The sequence below is a fragment of the Chiloscyllium plagiosum genome, unplaced genomic scaffold (assembly GCF_037043375.1).
Source record: "Chiloscyllium plagiosum isolate Xiang-an unplaced genomic scaffold, Cpla_swu_hap1 HiC_scaffold_10, whole genome shotgun sequence".
Lineage (NCBI taxonomy): Eukaryota > Metazoa > Chordata > Chondrichthyes > Orectolobiformes > Hemiscylliidae > Chiloscyllium > Chiloscyllium plagiosum.
Genome location: NW_028270148.1, coordinates 1212228 through 1237740, shown reverse-complemented (window position 1 = coordinate 1237740; position 25513 = coordinate 1212228). Strand labels below are relative to the sequence as shown.

The 25513-nt window shown below is 46.2% G+C and overlaps 1 protein-coding gene across 1 annotated transcript in view; it reads right to left on the bottom strand.

Annotated features, from left to right (window-relative positions):
* The window catches only part of efhc1 (EF-hand domain (C-terminal) containing 1), an 88491-nt gene that overhangs the window by 2272 nt on the left and 60706 nt on the right, over positions 1-25513 (bottom strand). The window contains exons 8-9 of the mRNA XM_087990956.1: positions 20172-20385; positions 3537-3735 (exon numbers count right to left, since the gene is read on the bottom strand). Of these exons, the coding sequence (XP_087847082.1) occupies positions 3537-3735; positions 20172-20385 (413 nt within the window). The remainder of the gene's footprint in view (positions 1-3536; positions 3736-20171; positions 20386-25513) is intronic.

Sequence of the window (25513 nt, the reverse complement as noted above, 5' to 3'; positions counted from 1 at the left end):
CTTGTTCAAAAAGGGGAGTAGGGATAGCCCTAGTAACTATAGGCCGGTGAGTCTCACTTCTGTTGTGGGCAAAGTCTTAGAGAGAATTGTAAGGGATAGGATTTATGCACATCTGGATAGGAATAATGTGATCAAGGATAGTCAGCATGGTTTTGTGAAGGGCAAGTCGTGCCTCACAAACCTTATTGAATTCTTTGAAAAGGTGACGAAGGAGGTTGATGAGGGGAAAGCGGTAGATGTGGTATATATGGATTTTAGTAAGGCGTTTGATAAGGTTCCCCATGGTAGGCTACTGCAGAAAATACGGAGATATGGCATTGAGGGTGAGTTGGAGGTTTGGATTAGGAATTGGCTGGATGGAAGAAGACAGAGGGTAGTAGTTGATGGCAAAGTTTCTTCATGGAGTGCCGTCACTAGCGGTGTTCCGCAAGGATCTGTTTTGGGACCATTGCTGTTTGTCATTTTTATAAATGACCTGGAAGAGGGGTTAGAAGGTTGGGTGAGCAAGTTTGCGGATGATACGAAAGTCGGAGGAGTTGTTGACAGTGAGGAAGCATGTGGCAGGTTACAGCAGGATATAGAGAAGCTGCAGAGCTGGGCAGAAAGGTGGCAGATGGAATTCAATGTAGCTAAGTGCGAGGTGATTCACTTTGGGAAGAATAACAAAAAGATGGGGTACTGGGCTAATGGTCGGATACTTGGTAGTGTGGATGAGCAGAGGGATCTGGGTGTCCATGTACACAGATCTCTGAAAGTTGCCACCCAGGTAAATAGTGCGGTGAGGAAGGCATATGGCGTACTGGCTTTTATTGGTAGAGGAATTGAGTTCCGGAGTCCTGAGGTCATGATGCAGTTGTATAAGACTCTGGTACGGCCGCATCTGGAATATTGTGTGCAGTTTTGGTCGCCATACTATAGGAAGGATGTGGAGGCATTGGAACGGGTGCAGAGGAGGTTTACCAGGATGTTGCCTGGTATGGAAGGAAAATCGTATGAGGAAAGACTGAGGCACTTGGGGCTGTTTTCACTAGAGAAAAGAAGGTTTAGGGGTGACTTGATTGAGGTGTACAAGATGATTAGGGGGTTAGATAGGGTCGACAGTATGAACCTTTTCCCGCGTATTGAGTCGGGTATTACAAGGGGGCATAGCTTTAAATTAAGGGGGGGTAGATATAGGACTGATGTTAGGGGTAGGTTCTTCACTCAGCGAGTCGTTAGTTCATGGAATGCCCTGCCAGTAACAGTGGTGGACTCTCCCTCTTTATGGGCATTTAAGAGGGCATTGGATAGGTATATGGAGGATAGTGGGTTAGTGTAGTTTAGGTGGGCTTGGATCGGCGCAACATCGAGGGCCCAAGGGCCTGTACTGCGCTGTATTCTTCTATGTTCTATAATTAAACCTCTTGTGTAGGACCTTATCAAATCTTGCTGAATTTTAAACTGACATTTCCACCATTTCCCCTCTATCTATTCTCCTGATTAGATATTCACAAAACCCCCAACTGGTTTATTAAACAAGATTTCCCTTTCACCAATCCAGAATGACTCTGCCTAATCCTATCATCGTTTTCTCAGTGTTTAATGATACAATTCTTTATCAGTGATTCCAGCATTTCCCTATCATTGATGTCAGACTGATGAGTCAGTAGTTGTCCATTTTCTATTTTTTTTAAATAGTGTAGTTCATTTGGCATCTTCCAATCTGCAGGAGCCAAGCAGATTCTGTAGAGTTCTGAAAAGTGAGCCCTCTCTGGGATGTAAATCATTGGGTCCAGGGGATTTATCTCTTTAAAGTCCCATTACTTTCCAAAATACTATTCTTTTTACTGTCACTAATATATTTCACTTTGTAATTCTTACTCATCCTGTGGCTCTCACGTATTCCCAGGAGTTTCTTTCTCAGATTAAAATGAATAACTTTGTTTCTCTGTCATTTCCCTTTCCCCCAATAGTATGTTTTGCTATCCCTGCTTATATTGCATCCATTTTTGTTCTTTCTAATTTTTTTTACAAACCAATAGCTGAAAGTGTTGGAGAAATTAGTCCGATCTGGAGAGAAAGCAGAATGAACATTTTGTGTCTTGTCCTTCTGAACTGATAACTATTATGACAAGGTGGTATATACGCTGACAGACTGATGGAGGTGGAGCCCACTGAGAGAGAGCAACAGTTAGGAGGGAAAGGGATGGCTACTGGTAAGCCAGGGAGAAAGAAAAGATGATAATGGGAACCATGAGTAGGTGAAAATGGGTGGGCTGTGCTGAAAGAAGCCCATGTCATGACAAGGCCTGATGTGTTGGGATGGGTAAAGGACCTGAAAGGAGGTGCTCGGGTTCTGAAATTATCGAACTCGATATTGAGTGCGGAGGGCTGCAGGGTCCCCGAGGGGAAGGTGAGGTGCTGTTCTTCCAGCTTGTGCTGAGCTTCACTGGAGCACTGCAGCCAGCCTGAGACAGAGATGTTGGCCGGGAACTGGGTGGGGGGGTTACAGTGACAGGGAACTGGAAGCTCAGGGTCTGTTTTGTGGGCAGAACGCAAATGTTCTGTGAAGGGGTCACCCAGTCTACACTTTGCTCCCCCCAGTGTAGGGGAGACCACATTGTGAGCAGCGAGTGCAGTCGACTAGATTGTGGGAAGGGCAGGGAAAGTGCTGCTTCACCTGGAAGGTGTGTGAAACATTGGATAGTGAGATGGGAGGAAGTATAAAGGCAGGTGTATCTTCTGTGATTGCAGGACAAAGTGCCATTTGGCTGTGAGGATGTGGTGGTGATGGTGTTGGGAGTGGACCAGGGTGTCATGGAGGAAATGCTGACAAGGGAGGGCAATATTTACCTGGTTATGGCATTCTGCTCAGAAATGGCAGCTTATGGTCCTTTAAACGTAGATGCTGCCAGAGTGGAATATGAGGACAGCGGGGGACCCTACCAGTGTTGTTGGAGGGAAGAGAAGTGCAGGAGGTGGGTCAGACGTGGCGAATGGCCCTGTCGAACAAGGTAGCAGGGAATCCTCAGTTGAGGAAAAAGTGGACATTTTTGAGAATCCCCTGTGGAATGTGGCATCCAAAACAGATGAGATGCAGCTGGAGAAACTAGGAGAAGGGACTGGAATAGCTTTTGGATCTGCTTTTATATTTCTTTCCTTTAATCTTTTCACTTAAATCGAGCAGTTAGACTTTGACCACAGAGACAGTTAACGTTTCAGGTTCAGTAACCCTTCTTCAGAACCCATTTATTGCCAGTAGAATCTTGGGGGTTATTATATTCCAAGCTTAGCAATGGAGCTCAGCCTGCAGGCCAGCTGTGTCTGTCTGTGAGAATTCCTGAGTGCTAGTTACCAGCTAACCAGTCTCGTTCTGTCAAGGAAATAGGTCAGTTCAGGTTGTTCAGACACAGTGAGTGGAGTCAGTGCATTGAGCTGATTTGATTGAGGTCAGGTTCCTAATTTGGTGAAAGGGCTGTTGCTGAAGCTGCCAGGGCTATATGTCAGAGTCTACACGATAAAATTAAATTGGAAATGAAAACAAAGGGATGACTGACCGAGCTTTCTGATCCATCTCCTGTTGAGTCTTGGGGAGGGACTCTTGGACCAGAGACGCCTGGACCATTTGTGCCTTCCTTTCCTGAGCTTTCTGCTGAAATGAGTCGAGAACTTCACTCGGAAATTCTGCAGCATTCGCTTGCAGGTATTTGTGAACATATTCATCAGCGTCAGTGATGATGAAACGGCAACCGAGCACTGGAGAAAAAAAAAGGTGAGCAAGGCTGTTGGCACTGACTGAGGCAAAGGAGAAACCATGGATCTGAGATTGAACTGTAGCACTGGGAGTATTACATACACAACATAACACACAAGATACAGCACAGAAACAAGCTGTTCAAACAGCTAATCTGTATCGATTTTTAAGCCCCAGTCGACTCTTCTCCCATCTTTCCTCATTTAAATACCAACATATCTCTCTACTCCGTTCTCTCTCATCTGTCTCTCCCTTAATGCATCTATATTATGCACTTCAATTAAACCCCGGGGGAGCATGTTACACATCGTCAAACATACATTTGTCACAAAACTGATCTCTTTTTTCTAAAAGCTGTCTCCTTTTTGATGTAGGTTTGCTCGCTGAGCTGGAAGGTTCATTTTCAGTCGTTTTGTTACCATACTAGGTAACATCTTCAGTGAGCCTCTGGATGAAGCACTGCTGATGGTTCCTGCTTTCTGTTTATATGTTTGGGTTTCTTTGGGTTGATGATATCATTTCCTGTGGTGATGTCATTTCCGGTTCTTTTTCTCGGGGTGCAGTAAATGGGGTCCAAGTCAATGTGTTTGTTGATAGAGTTCCCGTTGGAATGCCATGCTTCTAGGAATTCTTGTGCATGTCTCTGTTTGGCTTGTCCTAGGATGAACGTACTGTCCGAGTCGAAGTGGTGTTCTTCCTCATCTGTATGTGAGGATACTAGTGAGAGTGGGTCATGTCTTTTTGTGTCTAGTTGACGTTAATGCATCCTGGTGGCTAGTTTTCTGCCTGTTTGTCCAACATAGTGTTTGTTCCAGTTAATACTATGTTCCTAGTAGCATGGCATTCCAACTGGAACTCTATCAACAAACACATTGACTGGGACCCCATATACCACCCCCTGGGAAAAGGAACAGGAAATGATATCACCACCCCAAAGAAACCCGAACATATAAATAGAAATCAGGAACTATCAGCAGTGCTTTGTCCAGAGGCTCACTGAAGGTGTTACCTAGTACAGAGATGAAACGTCTGAAAATGGACCTTCCAGCTCAGTGAGCAAACCCACATCCTGAACCTCAACCTGAGCTACAAATCTTCTCAAAACACGCTGGCTGTCTCTTTTCTCAAGAATATTGTGCCCTTGGTTCTTTCCTCAGAGGGGTCATAAAACCCTCCCAGCTCTGAGGTGACTAGTTTGGTACAGAGATGAAAAAGGATGTTGAGAGGCCTTTTGTTTATATGTAAACAGATAAGATTTCAGAGAGATAAGTACAGCAGTAGCTCAGCATTTAAACTTGCTGGAGAAACCATCAGAATCTATAGAGGTGGCAAGAATTCAATTGCAAATGAAGCAGCTTGAGTTAAAGGCGAGAGATAAAGAAAGGGCAGCAGAAATGAAACTGTTTAAGTTACGATTCAAAGCAAAAGAGAGGGAAAAGGAGAGCAGCAGAACAAAAATAGAAAGAGCAGCAGAAGAGAGGGAAAAGGAGAGCACAGAAAGAAAGTGTTTGAACTTCAAGAATTGACACTTAAAAAGGAAATTATTTGAAGATGCCAGTGTTGGACTGGGGTGGACAAAGTTAAAAATCACACAACACCAGGTTGTAGGAGAAAGTGAGGTCTGCAGATGCTGGAGATCAGAGCTAGAAATGTGTTGCTGGAAAAGCGCAGCAGGTCAGGCAGCATCCAGGGAACAGGAGAATCGACGTTTCGGGCATAGGCCCTTCTTCAGGTTGTAGTCCAATAGGTTTAATTGGAAGCACTAGCTTTCGGAGCGCTGATGAAGGAGCGACGCTCCGAAAGCCAGTGTGTTTCCAATTAAACCTGTTGGACTATAACCTGGTGTTGTGTGATTTTTAACTTAAAAAGGAAAGTCAGCTTAAAAGGCTGGAGATAAAGGCTGAAGGAAACCTTAGTGAGAAAGTATTGTGAACTCATGTGGAAGAGCAGAGAGTTAAGGTTAGCAGCTGAAGTGGCTGATGATTATGAGCTGGTCCACAAAACATGGTTTGGCTTCCAGAATCAATATCAGTCCATGAGGGATAGAAACTGGGGCAAAGGGAAATCTTCACATGGAAAGGGAAAGGTAGATCTCAGTGTAGATCATAAGGATAACTTACTACTAGGTAAAAAAGAAACACTTGAGGGGACAAAGAAGTTAAAAGCTCCAATGTTTTCATTGTAATAAAGTGAGCCACACGAAATCACAGTGTTGGTGGGCTAGGAGAAAGCCAGCTGTAGGAAAACCAACAAGCCTGGAAGTTCTATTGGACTAGTAACAAAAAGCACAAGGGAAGTTAGACAACTGCCTCAGAGTGTACAAGATGATCAGAGGTTGATTAAGGGGGAAGTGCCAGATCTGCTTAAGAAATATACATGCAAGGGTAAAGTTTATGCACATAGGCCAGAAGCAGTAGGTAAGGAGGTTACAATATTAAGGGACACAGGATCCTCTCAGTCTGTAATGCTGAAGGATGAGGAGATATGTATTCCTGAGAGACTCTTGCCAGAAGGAATTCATGGTGAAACAAAAAGTGAACAAGGAGAAAGTGAGGGCTGCAAATGCTGGAGATCAGAGCTGAAAAATGTGTTACTGGAAAAGCGCAGCAGGTCAGGCAGCATCCAAGGAGCAGGAGAATCAATGTTTCGGGCATAAGCACTTCTTCAGGAATGAGGAGGGTGTGCCAAGCAGGCTAAGATAAAAGGTAGGGAGGAGGGACTTGGGGGAGGGGCATCGGGAATGCGATAGGTGGAAGGAGGTCAAGGTGAGGGTGATAGGCCGGAGAGGGGTTGGGGGCGGAGAGGTCAGGAAGAAGATTGCAGGTTAGGAAGGTGGTGCTGAGTCTGAGGGTTGGGACTGAGACAAGGTGGGGGGAGGGAAAATGAGGAAACTGGTGAAATCTGCATTCATCCCTTGTGGTTGGAGGGTTCCTAGGCGGAAAGCGGTTCCTCCAGGCGTCGTGTTGGTATGGTCTGACGATGGAGGAGGCCAAGGACCTGCATGTCCTTGGCGGAGTGGGAGGGGGAGTTGAAGTGTTGAGCCACGGGGCGGTTGGGTTGGTTGGTCCGGGTGTCCCAGAGGTGTTCTCTGAAACGTTCCGCAAGTAGGCGGCCTGTCTCCCCAATGTAGAGGAGGCCACATCGGGTGCAGCGGATGCAGTAAATGATGTGTGTGGAGGTGCAGGTGAATTTGTGGCGGATATGGAAGTGTCCTTTGGGGCCTTGGAGGGAAATGAGGGGGGAGGTGTGGGCGCAAGTTTTGCATTTCTTGCGGTTGCAGGGGAAGGTGCCGGGAGTGGAGGTTGGGTTGGTGCGGGGTGTGGACCTGACGAGGGAGTCACGGAGGGAGTGGTCTTTTTGGAACGCTGATAGGGGAGGGGAGGGAAATATATCCCTGGTGGTGGGGTGCGTTTGGAGGTGGCGGAAATGACAGAGGATGATACGATGTATATGGAGGTTGGTGGGGACCAGTGGGGTTCTGGTGGCGATTGGAGGGGCCGGGCTCAAGGGCGGAGGAGCGGGAAGTGGAGGAGATGCGGTGGAGGGCACCGTCGACCACGTGCGGGGGGAAATTGCGGTCCTTGAAGAAGGAGGCCATCTGGGTTGTGCGTTTTTGGAACTGGTCCTCCTGGGAGCAGATGCAGCGGAGACGAAGGAATTGGGAATATGGGATGGCATTTTTACAGGGGGCAGGATGGGAGGAGGTGTAGTCCAGGTAGCTGTGGGAGTCGGTCGGTTTGTAGTAGATGTCCGTGTTGATTCGGCCGTCTGAGATAGAAATGGAGAGGTCTAGGAAGGGGAGAGAGGAGTCTGAGACGGTCCAGGTGAATTTGAGGTCGAGGTGGAAGGTGTTGGTAAAGTGGATGAACTGTTCAACCTCCTCGTGGGAGCACGAGGTAGCGCCGATACAGTCATCGATGTAGCGGAGGAAAAGGTGGGGGGTGGGGCCAGTGTAGCTGTGGAAGATGGACTGTTCCACATATCTGATGAAGAGGCAGGCATAGCTGGGACCCATGCGGGTGCCCATGGCTACTCCTTTGGTTTGGAGGAAGTGGGAGGATTGGAAAGAGAAGTTGTTCAGGGTGAGGACCAGTTCAGTCAGTCGAAGGAGGGTGTCTGTGGAAGGGTACTGGTTGGTACGGCGGGAAAGGAAGAAGCGGAGGGCTTTGAGTCCTTCGTGATGGGGGATGGAGGTGTACAGGGACTGGATGTCCATGGTGAAGATAAGGCTTCTTCCTTGCCCGCCGTACCAACCAGTACCCTTCCACTGACACTCTCCTTCGACTGACTGAACTGGTCCTCACCCTGAACAACTTCTCTTTCCAATCCTGCTCCCACGAGGAGGTTGAACAGTTCATCCACTTTACTAACACCTTCTACCCCGACCTCAAATTCACCTGGACCGTCTCAGACTCCTCCCTCCCCTTCCTAGACCTCTCCATCTCTATCTCGGACGACCGAATCAACACGGACATTTACTATAAACCGACCAACTCCCACAGCTACCTAAACTACACCTCCTCCCACCCTGCCCCCTGTAAAAACGCCATCCCATATTCCCAATTCCTTCATCTCCGCTGCATCTGCTCCCAGGAGGACCAATTCCAAAAACGCACATCCCAGATGGCCTCCTTCTTCAAGGACCGCAATTTCCCCCCGCACGTGGTCGACGATGCTCTCCACCGCATCTCCTCCACTTCCCGCTCCTCTGCCCTTGAGCCCCGCCCCTTCAACCGCCACCAGGACAGAACCCCACTGGTCCTCACCTACCACCCCACCAACCTCCATTTACAGCGTATCATCCTGTGTCATTTCCGCCACCTCCAAACGGACCCCACCACCAGGGATATATTTCCCTCCCGACCCCTATCAGCATTCCGGAAAGACCACTCCCTCCGTGACTCCATCGTCAGGTCCACACCCCCCACCAACCCAACCTCCACTCCCGGCACCTTCCCCTGCAACCACAAGAAATGCAAAACTTGCGCCCACACCTCCCCCCTCACCTCCCTCCAAGGCCCCAAGGGATCCTTCCATATCCGCCACAAATTCACCTGCACCTCCACACACATCATTTACTGCATCCGCTGTACCCGATGTGGCCTCCTCTACATTGGGGAGACAGGCCGCCTACTTGCGGAACGTTTCAGAGAACACCTCTGGGACACCCGCACCAACCATCCCAACCGCCCCGTAGCCCAATACTTTAACTCCCCCTCCCACTCCACCAAGGACATGCAGGTCCTTGGACTCCTCCATCGCCAGACCATGGCAACACGATGCCTGGAGGAAGAGCGCCTCATCTTCCGCCTAGGAACCCTCCAACCACAAGGGATGAACTCGGATTTCACCAGTTTCCTCATTTCCCCTCCCCCCACCTTGTCTCAGTCCCAACCCTCGAACTCAGCACCGCCTCCCTAACCTGCAATCTTCTTCCCGACCTCTCCGCCCCCACCCCCTCTCCGGCCTATCACCCTCACCTTAACCTCGTTCCACCTATCGCATTCCCAACGCCCCTCCCCCAAGTCTCTCCTCCCTACCTTTTATCTTAGCCTGCTTGGCACACCTTCCTCATTCCTGAAGAAGGGTTTATGCCTGAAACATTGATTATCCTGTTCCTTGGATGCTGCCTGACCTGCTGCGCTTTTCCAGCAACACTTTTTCAGCTCTGAAACAAAATTTGCTCAATCAAGTAAAAAGAGGCTAGAGAGTCCAGAGAAGAGTGGAAATTTTGAGGTAGGCGTACTGGACAAAGTCTCAGCTCCAGGAATACAATTTGCCCTGCAAATGATCCAGCTGATTCACTGGTATATGTACTGCCTACTTTAGTTGAAAAGCCAGTAGAGACGCTGGCAACTGAAGATTGTGTGATCACAAGATCACAGAGGCACAAGCTGAAGCAGGAGAGACCAAAAGGCCCAGCTAAGGAATACGACCTAGCTCGATGGGACTTTTTTTTTATCAGATAAGTGGAACAGAGCAGGAGCAAACAGGTAAGCATGCAAGTATCTTTAAGCTGATCGAGTTACAGCAGAAAAATGAGAACTTAAACCAGTTATATCAAAAGACATATACAGTGAAAGAAAGTGAATGTATCCATGTGTGTTACAACTTAACAAATGATGTCTTAATGAGGAAATGGAGACCATCACACATTTTAGTAAGTGAGAAATGGGCAGAGCTTCTTCAAATTGTTTTGCCTGTTGGGTATAGAAAGGAGGTGCTGCGAGTGGCCGATGAGCTACCACCTGGAGGTCATTCAGGGGTGAGGAAAACACGGCTAAAATACAAAGACATTGTTACTGGCCTGGCCTACACAAAGATTTTTCCAAACATGTCATACATGTCAGCTAATTGGAAAACTACCGGCATAATAAAACCTGCACTTTTATTCCCTATTCCAACATTTGAGGAACCTTTCACAAGTCTTGATTGATTGTGTAGATCCCCTACCTCAAACAAAAAGTGGGAATGAGTAATTATTAACTGTAATGGATATGTCGACTAGATTTCCAGAGACAATCCCATTACACAATATCATAGCTAAAAGGGTTGTAGAAGAAATACTTAAATTTTTTTTTGATACAGACTGCTAATAGAGATCTAGTCAGATCAAGGATCAAACTTCACATCCAAATTATTCAAGGTAGTTGTGGATAAGTTGGGAATGTGTACCATCCAGTATCGCAGGGGGCTAGAGAGGTGGCATCAAACATTAAAGACCATGCTGAGGGCTTATGGTCAGGATTATCCAGATGACTGGGATAAGGAAGTTCTGTTTGTACTGTCTGCGATCAGAGATGCACCGAATGAATCGACCAAATTCAGTCCGTTTGAATTAATTTTTGGGCATGAAGTAAGAGGATCGTTAAGATTGAGTAAGGAGAAATTAATAAATCAGAATTCACAGACCATCTATGTGGACTACGTGTCAAATTTTAGAGAACAATTAAATAGAGCTGGAGGGTTGGCTAGGCAGCATTTAAAAGTATCACAGCATACAATGAAACAGGAAGCAGATAAAAAATCACAAATTCACAATTTTGCAATTGGGAATGAGGTATAGATGTTACTTCCAGTGACAGGTTAACCTAAAAAGCAAGGTTTAGTGGATCTTGTCAAATTGGGAAGACATTGAGTGAGGTGAACTACCTCATCAGGACTCCAGTCAGGAAGAAATCTCACAAAGTGTGTGTCATGTGAATATGCTGGAAAGGTATTTTGATAGGGAAGGAAAGCAAGAGGAGAAGGTGTCAATGATTACAGCACAGAAGTAAGAACCATGTTCAGAGGAATCTGAATTGGACATTCCTCAGATCAGATTGGACAATGAGGAAGTTGTCAAAAATTGGGATAAATTATTGAGTTACCTTCCACAAGAAAATCAAAATGACCTGAAAGAGTTATTACTATCACATGGGGCAATATGTGGAAATAAACTGGGAAGTATTAACCTAATTGTGCATGACGTAGAGATAGGAGATGCTGTTCTGATTAAGCAACATCCTCATAGCTATAACCCTCTAAAGTTGGCACAGGTTCAGAAGGAGTCAGAGTGCATGCTCCAAGATGGCATAATCAAAGTGAGTTACAGTGACTGGAGCTCACCCAGAGTCATGGTGCCAAAGCCAGATGGTACCCAATGATTAGTTGTGGTCTATCGCAAAGTCAACACCGTTACAAAGACTAATGCATATCCAATTCCATGGTTGGAGGACTAGCTCAAAAAAGTGGGACAAGCAACTTACATTTCTAAGTTATACTTGCTCAGAGGCTACTGGCACATACCTCTGTCAGAGAGAGCAAAGGCAATTTCAGCTTTTGTAAAGCCAAATGACTTTATCAGATCTCATGATGCAGTTGTATAAGACTCTGGTGCGGCCGCATCTGGAATATTGTGTGCAGTTTTGGTCGCCATACTATAGGAAGGATGTGGAGGCACTGGAACGGGTGCAGAGGAGGTTTACCAGGATGTTGCCTGGTATGGAAGGAAGATCGTATGAGGAAAGACTGAGACACTTGGGGCTGTTTTCATTAGAGAAAAGAAGGTTTAGGGGTGACTTGATTGAGGTGTACAAGATGATTAGGGGGTTAGATAGGGTTGACAGTGTGAACCTTTTCCCGTGTATGGAGTCGGGTATTACAAGGGGGGATAGCTTTAAATTAAGGGGGGGTAGATATAGGACTGAAGTTAGGGGTAGGTTCTTCACTCAGCGAGTCGTAAGTTCATGGAATGCCCTGCCAGTAGCAGTGGTGGACTCTCCCTCTTTATGGGCATTTAAGCGGGCATTGGATAGGTATATGGAGGATAGTGGGTTAGTATAGGTTAGGTGGGCTTGGATCGGCGCAACATCGAGGGCCGAAGGGCCTGTACTGCACTGTATTCTTCTATGTTCTATGATTGTGCCATTTGGTATGAAAAATGCTCCAGCCACATTTCAGAGACTGACTAATAAGGTATTGCCGGATTACCCAACTGTTGGTGTATATTGATGACCTGGTGATTTTTAGTCACTCGTGGAAGGAACATTTACAGCATTTATCAGACTTGTTCGATCGACTTTGGAACGCAAACTTGGTAAACCGAGCTAAAAGTGAATTTGCCAAAGCCCAAGTCACCTTCCTAGGCCAAGTTGATGGACATGGACAAATGGCCCCACAGGATGCAAAAATGAAAGTAAATTGGGAATTTCCCACACCGTCAACAAAAAAGCAGCACCAACATTCCTGGGGTTGAGTGGATTTTACCGAAAGGTTGTGCTGAACTTTAACAGTGTGGCTGCTCCACTCACCGAATTGTTAAAGAAGGGTAAGAAGTTTCAGTGGACAGCAGACTGTCAAAAGGCATTTGACAGCCTAAAAACTGTGTTAACCACTGCCTCAGTATTAGCCACGCTAGATTACACAAAGGTGGCTATCAATGCCAGTGATGTGGGTGTCAGTGCAGTGCTTGTGCAGGAGGATGATGACGGGATAGAAAGACCCATCGGGTATTTTTCCAGGAAGTTGAACGTTCGTCAACAGAAATATTCAACGGTGCAAAAAGAGACTTTAAACTTGGTGTTGGCATTACAACATTTCAGTGTTTGTATTACTAGCAATGCATCTGAGACAATCGTATACACTGATCATAACCCATTGACATTTGTGGAAGAATTTAAGGACAAAAATGCCAGACTGTTTAGATGGAGCTTGTTGTTGCAGCCGTTCAGTTTGACAATTGTGCAGGTGGCAGGTCACGAAAACGTGATTGCTGATGCATTATCGAGACACAAATGAGATACGGGAGCGTTCGGTTGCGGCTGTGCCATAGCCTGAATTCGCATATGGTTGTGCATGTTTGCAATTTTATCTTTAATATAGTGTATTTGTGTGTTTAGACTACTATGGGTTATTGAAGGGTTTTAAAACTGAAGCCATCTTTTGGTAATGATGGTTCATATTTTAAGGGGGGAATGTGTCACAAAGTTGATCCCTTTTTTCTAAAAGCTGTTCCTTTTCTCAAGGATTCTGTGTCCTTCGTTTCTTTAGAGGGGTCATAAAACCCTCCTGGTTCCGAGGTGACTAGTTTGGTACAGAGATGAAAAGGATATTGAGAGGCCTTTTGTTTATATTTAAACAGAAAAGACTTCCGGCCAAAATGGTCATGTTTTGGAAGAGAATCATTAAAGGGGAGTGGTCACACTAGCTGAGCAAAAGTGAGGACTGCAGATGCTGGAAACCAGAGTTTAGATCAGAGTGGTGCTGGAAAAGCACAGCAGGTCAGGCAGCATCTGAGGAGCAGGAAAATCGACGTTTCAGGCAAAAGCCCTTCATCAGGAACTCTAGCTGAGCAGTTCAGTCCAGAACCAGTTCCACACGAGCTGTGTGGAAACAGGCTCTCTCTCTCTCCCCTTCTGCCCTTCTAACTTCAACCTGTAAGCATCTGTTCCATTTTTACTGTGTTTTAAGGGGGTTTGCTTATTGGGGCTGTTGTGTATATTCAGAACAGCATAATTAAGTCTAGTTTGGACTGAGTTCTGTAGGGGTTTTTAATTCTGTTCTTGGTGTTTCGTTGTGTAATTTTGTGAATAAATTTTTGTCTGTTTTAAAACCTGGTAGTCAACCTAGCTTGTTTACTCTGGGTAATTCTCACTGTACACTGACTGAAACAAATTGCTAAGTTATGGTCTGGGTTGCCTGCTCAAGAATGTTTTATGTGGTCTGGCCTAGTCCATAACACACTTTCCAGACTTCGACACATACACACACCAGAAAAGCTCGGTCGAGAGGTAAAGGTAGGTATTTAGCTTATGAGTAGCAATATGAGTAAATCAAGTAAATGAAATGTTCCAATTTCAACTCCGTTAAGTTGCGTATGTTTCAAGCCTGTGTGGGTTCCCTTGTAGTTCTTTAGATCCAATGAAATTGGAATCTCAGAACTTCTAGAGAAGTTCTACAGCCGAGTTCCTGTAAAGGAAACCTTTGCAGGTGAAAAGAATTAGATTCTCTACAGTGTGGAAACAAGCCCTTCGGCCCAGCATGTCCACACTGACTGTCTGAAGAGTAACCCATCCAGACCCATTCTCCTACCCTATATTTACCCCTGACCTACACATTCCTGAACACTGTGGGCAATTTAGCATGGCCACGCTGTAAGTAATCTAATAATAAAAAAAATGGCCAATTCATCTAAACTGCACATCTTTGGACTGGAGCACCCAAAGGAAACCCACGCAGACACAGGGAGAATGTGCAAACTCCATGCAGAGAGTCACCCAAGGCTGAAATTGAACCCAGTTCCTTGGCAGTGTGAGGCAGCAGTGGAAACCACTGTGTCGCCCTATAACTGAGATGCCTTTGCACTGACCGGTTGTTAGACAGGTGTCTGCTCTTCTGATCCTGTCTGCAAACTGACCTGATTCCCCATGGACTGGTTATAATATTACAAAACTGCCTGCCTTCTGAAAAGGCTTCAATGGTTGGAATAATGCTAATTTAAGCCCTTATTCAAAAAGGGAGGAAGAAAGTAGGAATATATAGGAATCTATAGACTGTTTAGTTTAATATCTGACATTGATAATAGATTCTAATAGTTTCCCAAAGAAATAACAGTATGACATTTGGAAAGTCAAAACATAATCCATCAGATTAAGCATGGTTTTATGAAGGGTAAATCAAGTTTGATTAATTTACTTAAAGTTCTTCAAAAATGTAGATTCTCAAGTTTATTATCACGTGTACTCGATTGAGTATAGGAGTACAGGAGTACAATGAAAGTATCTAATGTTGCCACTTTAAGTCCCAAGGTGTCAAGGTACAAAGTTGTAAGAGAAACGAGAGTTTAAATGTTAAGCATTACTTCATAGAATAGTAGATAAATAGAGAAATAAGGTAATAGTTACCATTAAAGTCTCTCAATTTAAACAAGGAAAATAAAAGAATAAGTAAAAAGTCAAACAGGTTTTGATGAAACCTCGGTTTATCAAGCTGCTGCCATCAGAGATACTGTCACTGCTACTGGAACTGCTGCCTCTTCGATCACCCCCAGTGCCTCAGCAACATACTCAGGTAAGGTCCACTTGTTTGCCAAGCTGAGGTACTGCCATGAGCAGCTGAGAGACCAGGCCAGGACCCACTACGAGCAGCTGAGAGACAAGGCAAAAATAAGGTGGAACTGAACATCAGTCCCACTCATAGACACAGTGTCTTTCACTGGTGTCAAGGTTACGATATCTGCCGTGTCTATCTCAGAGGTTTCTTTGACACTGGGTGGAGGGGGAAAACCCATGTTTCCGAGGGGCTGGGTATGTTTTGGTCCTGACCCGTTTGTGAGTTTGCTGCTTTCATGTGGTCCACCGGTTTGTTTAAGACCACCTCACCTTCCCAAACTTTGTGTGTCCTGGGACCTCATCCTGCGTTGACTGTGCCTCTTATGGAGCTCATCTTTTATGCTGAATGCCGTTCGCGTTCAGAAAATACTTGAATAACTTGTGAGTAAGTGATGGCCTGTTGCTTGTGACCAACACTTCCGGGAGCCTGTGAATTGTAAAATGGTGCTTGCAACTTTTCAATTATCATCCCAGAGTTTGACGAATGAACTGTATGTGATGCACATTCAAAGTGATTGGACGTGCAATGACCGAGAACATTAAGCCCATGAAAGGACTGGTATAGATGATGTGTAACAGAGTCCAGGGTTTACCTGGCTGGCACAGTGGGGGAGCTGCTGCTGTAATGCAGCAATGTCAACATCCAATCCTAACCATCAGACAAGCATTCTTACCAACAGCTCCATTTTGGAAATTCCTGGTGGAGTTCAGCCAGTATCTGGCAGCGACCTTTGCTCAGGATAATAACTCTTCCTCCTCAAATACAAAATGCCACCTCAACGGTGATCGGGTCTCGCTGTGTCCAGAAAGCTTTCAATTCTGGTTGTGATTAGCTTTGACTTGTCCCATCACCACCAGCTGTTTTAGTTTTGCCAGGACTGGATCCTTTTGTCCCCACAGTCTGATATGGTCAGTGCTGAGTGGAAGGGTGTCCAGAAAGTATAAAACCAGATGGTGGTGTATCTGCTAGTAGGAGGCAGCTCAAGGCACCATATTTCCTACTTGGCCTCCCAGGCAGTGTCCCACCTTATAATTGTACACACTGACATTGAGAGTCCACTGCTGGATTTGACCTGAAGCTATGACCGCCTTATCCTCTTTGATCATCCCGAGCAGGGGAACGTTACAAATTTACATCCATTAAAAAATGCTATTGGTGGAACCTTCTCACATTGAAAATAACGACCAAAGCTGCCTTCTCGAGCTTGACGTATTTACCATCTGCATCAGGCAAAGTCTGGGAAGCATTTGCTGTTGGGCCATCTGGGAGGTACACGACCCTGATACCGTATGGAGAGGTATTTCACGTCAGCTCCAGATCTCACTTGAGTTTAGAATGTGCCAACAACTTAGACAATACCAGCTGCTTTCTCACTTCCCTAAAGGCTAATTCTGGGCTCTGAGACCATTTCCAAGGCTGCCCCTTTCTCAGATGTAAGGCAACCAGGATGGAGGCCAGACTAGGTATGGACTTTTCATAATAATTCACCAACCCAAGGAAAGACCAAAGCTTCTGTAGAGATACGGGAGCTGGGGCAACTTTGATTACCCTAATTTTATCTTCCAACAGCTGTTTATCTGGTTTTGAGAACTGTGTAGCCCAGGTAGCCCATTTCCCCCCTCAGGCAAATGACTGCCTTGGGGTAGACCATCTAAACTGTTCCCCATCATCCATAGAAAAATAGCACACGCTGATGAAACCCCAAATGGCAGCCTCGTATATTTGTACAAACCCTTATGGGAATTAACTTTTGCATATTTCTGGGAATCCCCATCTAACTGCAATTGGAGATACGCATGATTTATATCCAGCTTCCTGAAGGACAGCTCCCACCACCAGCTTTATGTATCAGTTCTCTATGCGAGGGGTTGGGTATTTATCCAGCTGTGAAAAGGTGTTTACTGTTTGTTTAAAATCCCCACAAAGACGAACCAGCCATCGGGTTGCACTATCAGTACAATCGGTGCTGCCCATTTACAGTTTGATGATTCCCTCGTTTTCCAGTCATAGAGTCAGAGCGAGGTACAGCACGGAAACACACTCTTCAGTCCAACTCGACCATGCTGACCAGATATCCCAACCTAATCTAGTCCCATTTTCCAGCACTTGGCCTGTATCTCTCTAAACCCTTCCTATTCATATACCCATCCATTTAAATGTTGTAATTGTACCAGCCTCCACCATTTCCTCTGGCAGCTCATTCCACACACGCACTACCCTCTGAATGAAAAAGTTTCCCCTTAGGTCCCTTTTATATCTCTCCCCTCTCACCTTAAACCTATGCTCTCTAGTTCTGGACTCCCCCATGCAAAGGAAAATATCTTGTCTATTTATCCTATCCATGCCCCTCATGCTTTTGTAAACCTCTATAAGATCACCCCTCAATCTCCGACGCTCCAGGGATAACTGCCCCAGCCTGTTCAGACTCTCCATGTGGCTCAGATCCTCCAACCCTGGCAATATGCTTGTTTTTTCTGCACCTTTTCAAGTTTCACAACATCCTTCCTGTAGCAGGGAGATCAGAATTGCACATAATATTCCAAAAGTAGTCTAATCAATGTCCTGTACAGCTGCAGCATGACCTCCCAACTCCTGTACTCAACGCTCTGTCCAATAAAGGAAAGCATACCAAACGCCTTCTTCACTATCCTACCTACCTGCGACTCCACTGTTAAGGAGCTATGAACCTGCACTCCAAGGTCTCTTTGTTCAGTAACACTCCCTAGGACCTTACCATTAAGTGTATAAGTCCTGCTCTGATTTGCCTTTCCAAAATGCAGCACCTCACATTTATCTGAATTAAACTCCATCTGCCACTCCTCAGCCCATTGGCCCATCTGATCAAGATCCCATCGTACTCTGAGGTAACCTTCTTTGGTGTCCACTACACCTCCAATGTTGGTGTCATCCGCAAACTTACTAACTGTACCTCCTATGTCCATATCCAAATCATTTATATAGATGATGAAAAGCAGTGGACCCAGCACTGAGCCTTGTGGCATACCATTGGTCACAGGCCTCCAGTCTGAAAAACAACCCTCCACCATCACCCTCTGTCTTCTCCCTTTGAGACAGTTCTGTATCCAAATGGCTAGTTCTTCCTGTATTCCAAGAGATCTAACCTTGCTAACCAGTCTCCCATGGGGAACCTTGTTGAATGCCTTACTGAAGTCCATATAGATCATGTCCACCGCTATGCCCTCATCAATCCCCTTTGTTACTTCTTCAAAAAATTCAACCAAGCTACTGAGACTTCTGATTTCTGCCTCCATTTTTGCCAGTAAGGAAAATGGCATAAAGCAGGCCTTGCAGAATCATGGTCAACAAACAAGGTGGCTTTGGCTCCATTGACAACCCTTAAACCTTCCTGAAAAATATCCAGGTATTGATTAGGACTTCACTGAGGCAGCCATTTTCTATTCAAAAAATGCTGAGCCAATCAAGGTTGAAACTTCCAGCCAATTCCATCTCATCAGGCTTGTGCCCGAGCCTTTTACTACAGTCAGTGCGAACTGAACCATCTACTTCTCATAAGCGACAGGATCTGAAGTTATACCCTTAATCTGTAAAAAGGTTTCAAGGTGTAGGTGCTGAGTCTAGCTGCGGTCTTGTGTAAACTTAAGGGTTGGTGGAGTCCAGAGTGAATGTTGGTAAAGACTGCTTCGCAATTGTTGCCACAGTGCTACCGATCTCCGTTAGAACCAGGTGACCATTTAACTGGACTTTGATCGGTTCTGATTTAGATGCTGCTGAGCAATTTAACTGTTGCAAGCCAGAGGTAGGAGGGCTTTCGCCTCGGGACCCTTCAACCCCAGGGCATCAGTGTGGACTTCACCAGTTTCCTCATTTCCCCTCCCCCCATCTTACCCCAGTTTCAACCTTCCAGCTCAGCACCGTCCCCGTGACCTATCCTACCTGCCTATCTCCCTTCCCACCTGTCCACTCCACCCTCCTCTCCGACCTATCCCCACCTACATCCACCTATTGCATTCTTAGCTACCTTTTCCCCAGCTCCCCCACTCCCATTTATCTCTCCACCCTCATTCCTAATGAAGGACTCCTGCCCAAAACGTCGATTTTCCTGCTCCTCGGATGCTGCCCGACATGTGCTTTTCCAGCACCACTCTGATCTTGACTCTGACCTCCAGCATCTGTAGGCCTCACTTTCGCTCAATTTGATTGAGTCCAGCTCTCAACACTACACTTTAGGAAGATTGTGAAGACATCAGAGAGAGTATAGAGAAGATTCATGAGAGTGGATACAGGGATGAGGAACCTCTGTTATGAAGATAGTTTAGAGAAATTGGGGCTATTCTCAGTGTGGAGATGGTAGAGGGGAAATTTGATCATCAAAGTGTTCAAAAGCATGGAGGTGGCTGGACAGAGCAGACAGAGAGAAACTGTTCCCTATTTGGAAGGACCAAAAACCAAACAATCCTGCAACAAAATGAAACAATGGAAACACTATTTCACATAGGGAGTGGTGAGAGTCCGGAGCGTGTGTGGAGGAGGCCAGTTCGCCCAAGGCATTCAAATGGGAATTTGATTATGACCTGTAAAAGGAAGAATGTGTAGGATTATGGGGAGAAGGTGGGAGAATGGTACTAAGTGAATTGCTCCTTCAAAGATCCAACATGGACACAATGGGCTGACTGGCATCACTCTATGCTCTAACCACTCTGTAATTTCAGAGAGAAATAGACAGGGAATGGTACTGAGTGAATACTAAACCCATCTTTGGACTGTAATCTGTTGCTGGCTCAGAGACACACCAAGTCACAGGTCAGGACCAGGGGTCAAGTGCCACGTTGAGGTCTGTGAGAGTTATTTGCTGGATGAATTTTACCTTCAACAATTGAGCAGATGGCCAGATCCTTGGCTGTATAAAATTCTGGGTTTTCCACATTGGTTCCTGGTTTGGGAATCCTTATCTTTGATAAAACTCTTCCTCCTATTCTCCCAGAGTTCCGGATTGGAGGTTCAAAGATGCTGATCTCATCAGTGGCCACGTGGAAGCTGAGGATAAAACGTCGATTCCAGTCATCAGGATTCCTGGACTCCTGCAGCCAAGACAGAGAGCAGTACACTTAATAAGAGGGCTTAATACTTGTTAGCACAGACCCTCAGAATAGACTCACCCCTCTTTCCCTCTTAACCTGGCCTCCACTGCGAGTACAGCCCACCCAACTGGCAACTTAGTCCTGCCCTGTGCCCACTCCCTGTACTCTTGTCTCTGTGTCTCAACTCTCCCTGTGACACCCCCAACCCCATGTTCCCTGTCTCCTGCCCTTTCCTCTGTCTTGCCCTGTACTGCCTCCTCTAACGTGCCTCACTGATCCACCTTGTTCTTCCCCTCTCTTTCTGTGTACCGTGGTTTAATGAAATGCAATCCCACCCTTTGTGTACTGGCAGGCTTGCCGTACTCATGTAGCATTTGCTGTAAATGCCTTTATGTGCAGTCAGAGAGAGTCATTAAACACATCACTTGAAACATGGTGCAGCTAAAAATGTGTAAAGTTTCACAGCAGTAAGGAAGTCAGCTTCTGAAACAAAACAGCAAAGAAGGAGTAGGAAACCTGGTCAGCATGGACAAAAATAATGAGGTGTACAAAATAATGAGAGGAATAGATAGAGTCAATCGTCAGAGACTTTTCCCCAGGGCAGGAGTGACTGGCACAAGAAGTCACAGTTTGAAAGTACCAGGAGGAAGGTATAAAGGAGACATCAGAGGTAGGTTTGTTACGCAGAGAGTTGTGAATGTATGGAATATGTTGCCAGCTGTGGTGGTGGAAGCAGAGTCATTGGGGACATTTAAGCGACTGCTGGACATGCACATGGATAGCAGTGAGTTGAGGGGTGCGTAGGTTAAGGTACTATATTTTACATTAGGATTAAATCTCAGCACAACATGGTGGGCCGAAGGGCCTGTTCTGTGCTGTACTGTTCTATGTTCTATGGACAGTGTGGGCCAAACGGCCTGTTTATGTGCTGTACAGTTTTGACTATGACTCTAATGACTGCATTTTCTAATCTGTGCTCCTCTAGAAATCAAAGAGGTTTTCCTATTTTCTCAGGAAAATAATATGTTTTAGCAACTAGAGCATACATGAGCAGTCCTTGTTACCTGTGTTGGGGAATGAGTGATCTTAGCTGAATTATAGGCCCCGATATACCACTGAGGGGCAACAAAGTCAGACAGTAGATATTCTAAAAGTTTTAGAGGCACACTTTGAATATTATATTAAATAGTAATTGTACTTAACATCAGAGCTCAGGGGAAAAGGGAAACTATTGATCAGGTAACACGGTGGCACAGTGGTTAGCACTGCTACCTCACAGCACCAGGGACCCGGGTTCAATTCCCACCTCGGGCAACTGTCTGTGTGGAGTTTGCACATTCTCCCCGTGTCTGCGTGGGTTTCCTCTGGATGCTCTGGTTTCCTCCCACAGTCCAAAGATATGCAGGTTAGGTGAATTGGCCATGCTAAATTGCCCGTAGTGTTAGGTGCATTAGTCAGGGGTAAATGTAGGGGAATGGATCAGGGTGGGTTGCTCTTTGGAGGGTCGGTGTGGACTGGTTGGGCCGAAGGGCCTGTTTCCACACTGTAGGGAATCTAATCTAATCAGTGTTCTGGCTGAATCTCTGAGTTTGGTGATCTCATCAGAAATAGGTTGTCTTGTCAAGACAGGACACCAATAGAGAGGAGAAACTTACTCTCAAGAAAGCGGTTGACAAGTGCAGAAACATTGATGTTGTCAATTATAATTCAAAACATTAATGGGAAAAGAGATGACTTTGATGAGAGATGTTCCAGGTGGAATGGATTTAGCAATTTGGGGAAAAAATATTTATAGAAAAGCCAATGGAACAAGAAAGGTCAGAGGAGACAATGTCAATCTTGCAGAGGAGATCACACAGGAGAAAAAAGGAGGAATGTCCAGCACATTAAAATCAGTCCTGTACCTTCAAGAAGTGGAATCACTCTGGATTCAATTGTTTTAGTTCAGAGAATCAGAGAAAGTTGACAAAAAGGTGACTGCTGAAAAGGTATCAGATGATGATTCTGATGAGTCACTCATCGTCCAGTCGAAAGGTGTAAAATGGATTGTGACAGTTAGATTGATGACTGCAGAAGGAGAGCATGAGGTAAACAGGTGAAGTGGTGTCCTCAGTGCTTCATGCAGTACCATCAGTCTTGCAGACCTGACAAAAGTGGCTCAAGGTAGTGATCCAGAAATGAAGCCCTCAAAAAACATAAAGTTGATGTTATTTGAGGGAAAACTCAATCCAAGAGGACAAATGAAACTGAGATGCTAACCATAACTCATCTCAGCTGTACCAAATCGAAAGCTTGGACTAATCACTCTGAACATGCTGAAAGAGATTTGTAGCATTTCACTGATGACTAAGTCACTGAACCAAAAGGATTACTAAGACTTTTTAAAAAAGAAAAACAGGTCTTGATGTCTTCCTGGTGAATATCATCTCAAAGGCCAGTTCAGCATCTGAAAGGCCAGCCTGAAAGGCAAGATAAAATAGCTGGACAAGAAAGTGAGGAGAAACGTGACAACTCTGAGAAACTGGGTTAGTGACATAAACGGAGAAAACCTGGAAAACTGAGAGGATGCATAGATCCAAATAACATAAAGAAATCTTTTAACAGGTATCATTACCCTCTGCCAACCGTTGAAGAAGGTTTGGAGGCAAGTGAAGCTGACTGAAACCAGCAGAAGCAGAGAATGCCTAGAGTGCAGTAAGAGGCCATTCTGCCCATTGTGTCTGCAGTGACCTTCTGAAGAACATCCCACCCAGACTCACCCTATCATCATAACTCCCATTTCCCATGGCCAAATCAACCGGAACTGCACATGTTTGAACTGTGGGAGGGAGGGACACACACACACACATGTTTGAACTGTGGGAGGGAGGGACACACATGTTTGAACTGTGGGAGGAAGGGACACACACACACACACATGTTTGAACTGTGGGAGGAAGGGACACACACAAACATATTTGAACTCTGGGAGGGAGAGACACACACACACATGTTTGTACTGTGGGAGGGAGGGACACACACATGTTTGAACGATGGGAGGGAGGGACACACACACATGTTTGAACTGTGAGAGGGAGGGACACACACACACATGGTTGAACTGTGGGAAGGAGGGACACACATGTTTGAACAGTGAGAGGGAGGGACACATGCACTCATGCTTGAACTGTAGGAGGGAGGGACACACATGCTAGAACTGTGGGAGGGAGGGACACACACATGTTTGAACTGTGGGAGGGAGGGACACACACATGTTTGAACTGTGGGAGGAAGGGGCACACACACACACATGTTTGAACTGTGAGCAAGAGGGACACACACATGTTTGAACTGTGGGAGGGAGGGACACACACACATGCTTGAACTGTGGGAGGGAGGGTCACACACACATGTTTGAACTGTGGGAGGGAGGGACACACACACATGCTTGAACTGTGGGAGGGAGGGACACACACACATGTTTGAACTGTGGGAGGGAGGGACACACACACATGTTTGAACTGTGAGAGGGAGGGACACACACCCACATGGTTGAACTGTGGGAAGGAGGGACACACATGTTTGAACAGTGAGAGGGAGGGACACACACACATGTTTGAACTGTGGGAGGGAGGGACACACACACATGTTTGACCTGTGGGAGGGAGGGACACACACACATGTTTGAACTGTGGGAGGGAGGGACACACACACACACATGTTTGAACTGTGGGAGGGAGGGACACACACACACATGTTTGAACTGTGGGAGGGAGGGACACACACATGTTTGAACTGTGGGGGGGAGGACACACACACATGTTTGAACTGTGAGCAGGAGGGACACACACACACACATGTTTGACCTGTGGGAGGGAGGGACACACACACATGTTTGACCTGTGGGAGGGAGGGAGACACATGTTTGAACTGTGGGAGGGAGGGACACACACATGTTTGAACTGTGAGAGGGAGGGACACACACACATGTTTGAACTATGGGAGGAAGGGACACACATGTTTGAACAGTGAGAGGGAGGGACACATACACTCATGCTTGAACTGTAGGAGGGAGGGACACACACATGCTTGAACTGTGAGCGGGAGGGACACACACACATGTTTGAACTGTGGGTAGAATGGACACACACATGTTTGAACTGTAGGAGGGAGGGTCACACACACATGTTTGAACTGTGGGAGGGAGGGACACACACACACATGCTTGAACTGTGGGAGGGAGGGTCACACACACATGTTTGAACTGTGGGAGGGAGGGACACACACACATGCTTGAACTGTGGGAGGGAGGGACACACACACATGTTTGAACTGTGGGAGGGAGGGACACACACACATGTTTGAACTGTGGGAGGGAGGGTCACACACACATGTTTGAACTGTGGGAGGGAGGGTCACACACACATGTTTGAACTGTGGGAGGGAGGGACACACACACACATGCTAGAACTGTGGGAGGGAGGGACATACACACACATGCTTGAACTGTGGGAGGGAGGGTCACACACACATGTTTGAACTGTGGGAGGGAGGGACACACACACACATGCTAGAACTGTGGGAGGGAGGGACATACACACACATGCTTGAACTGTGGGAGGGAGGGACACACACACATGTTTGAACTGTGGGAGGGAGGGACACACACACACATGCTTGAACTGTGGGAGGGAGGGACACACACACATGTTTGAACTGTGGGAGGGAGGGACACACATGTTTGAACAGTGAGAGGGAGGGACACATACACTCATGCTTGAACTGTAGGAGGGAGGGACACACACACATGTTTGAACTGTGGGTAGAATGGACACACACATGTTTGAACTGTGGGAGGGAGGGACACACACACATGCTTGAACTGTGGGAGGGAGGGTCACACACACATGTTTGAACTGTGGGAGGGAGGGACACACACACATGCTTGAACTGTGGGAGGGAGGGACACACACACATGTTTGAACTGTGGGAGGGAGGGACACACACACATGCTTGAACTGTGGGAGGGAGGGACACACACACATGTTTGAACTGTGGGAGGGAGGGACACACACACATGTTTGAACTGTGAGAGGGAGGGACACACACACACATGCTTGAACTGTGGGAGGGAGGGACACACACATGT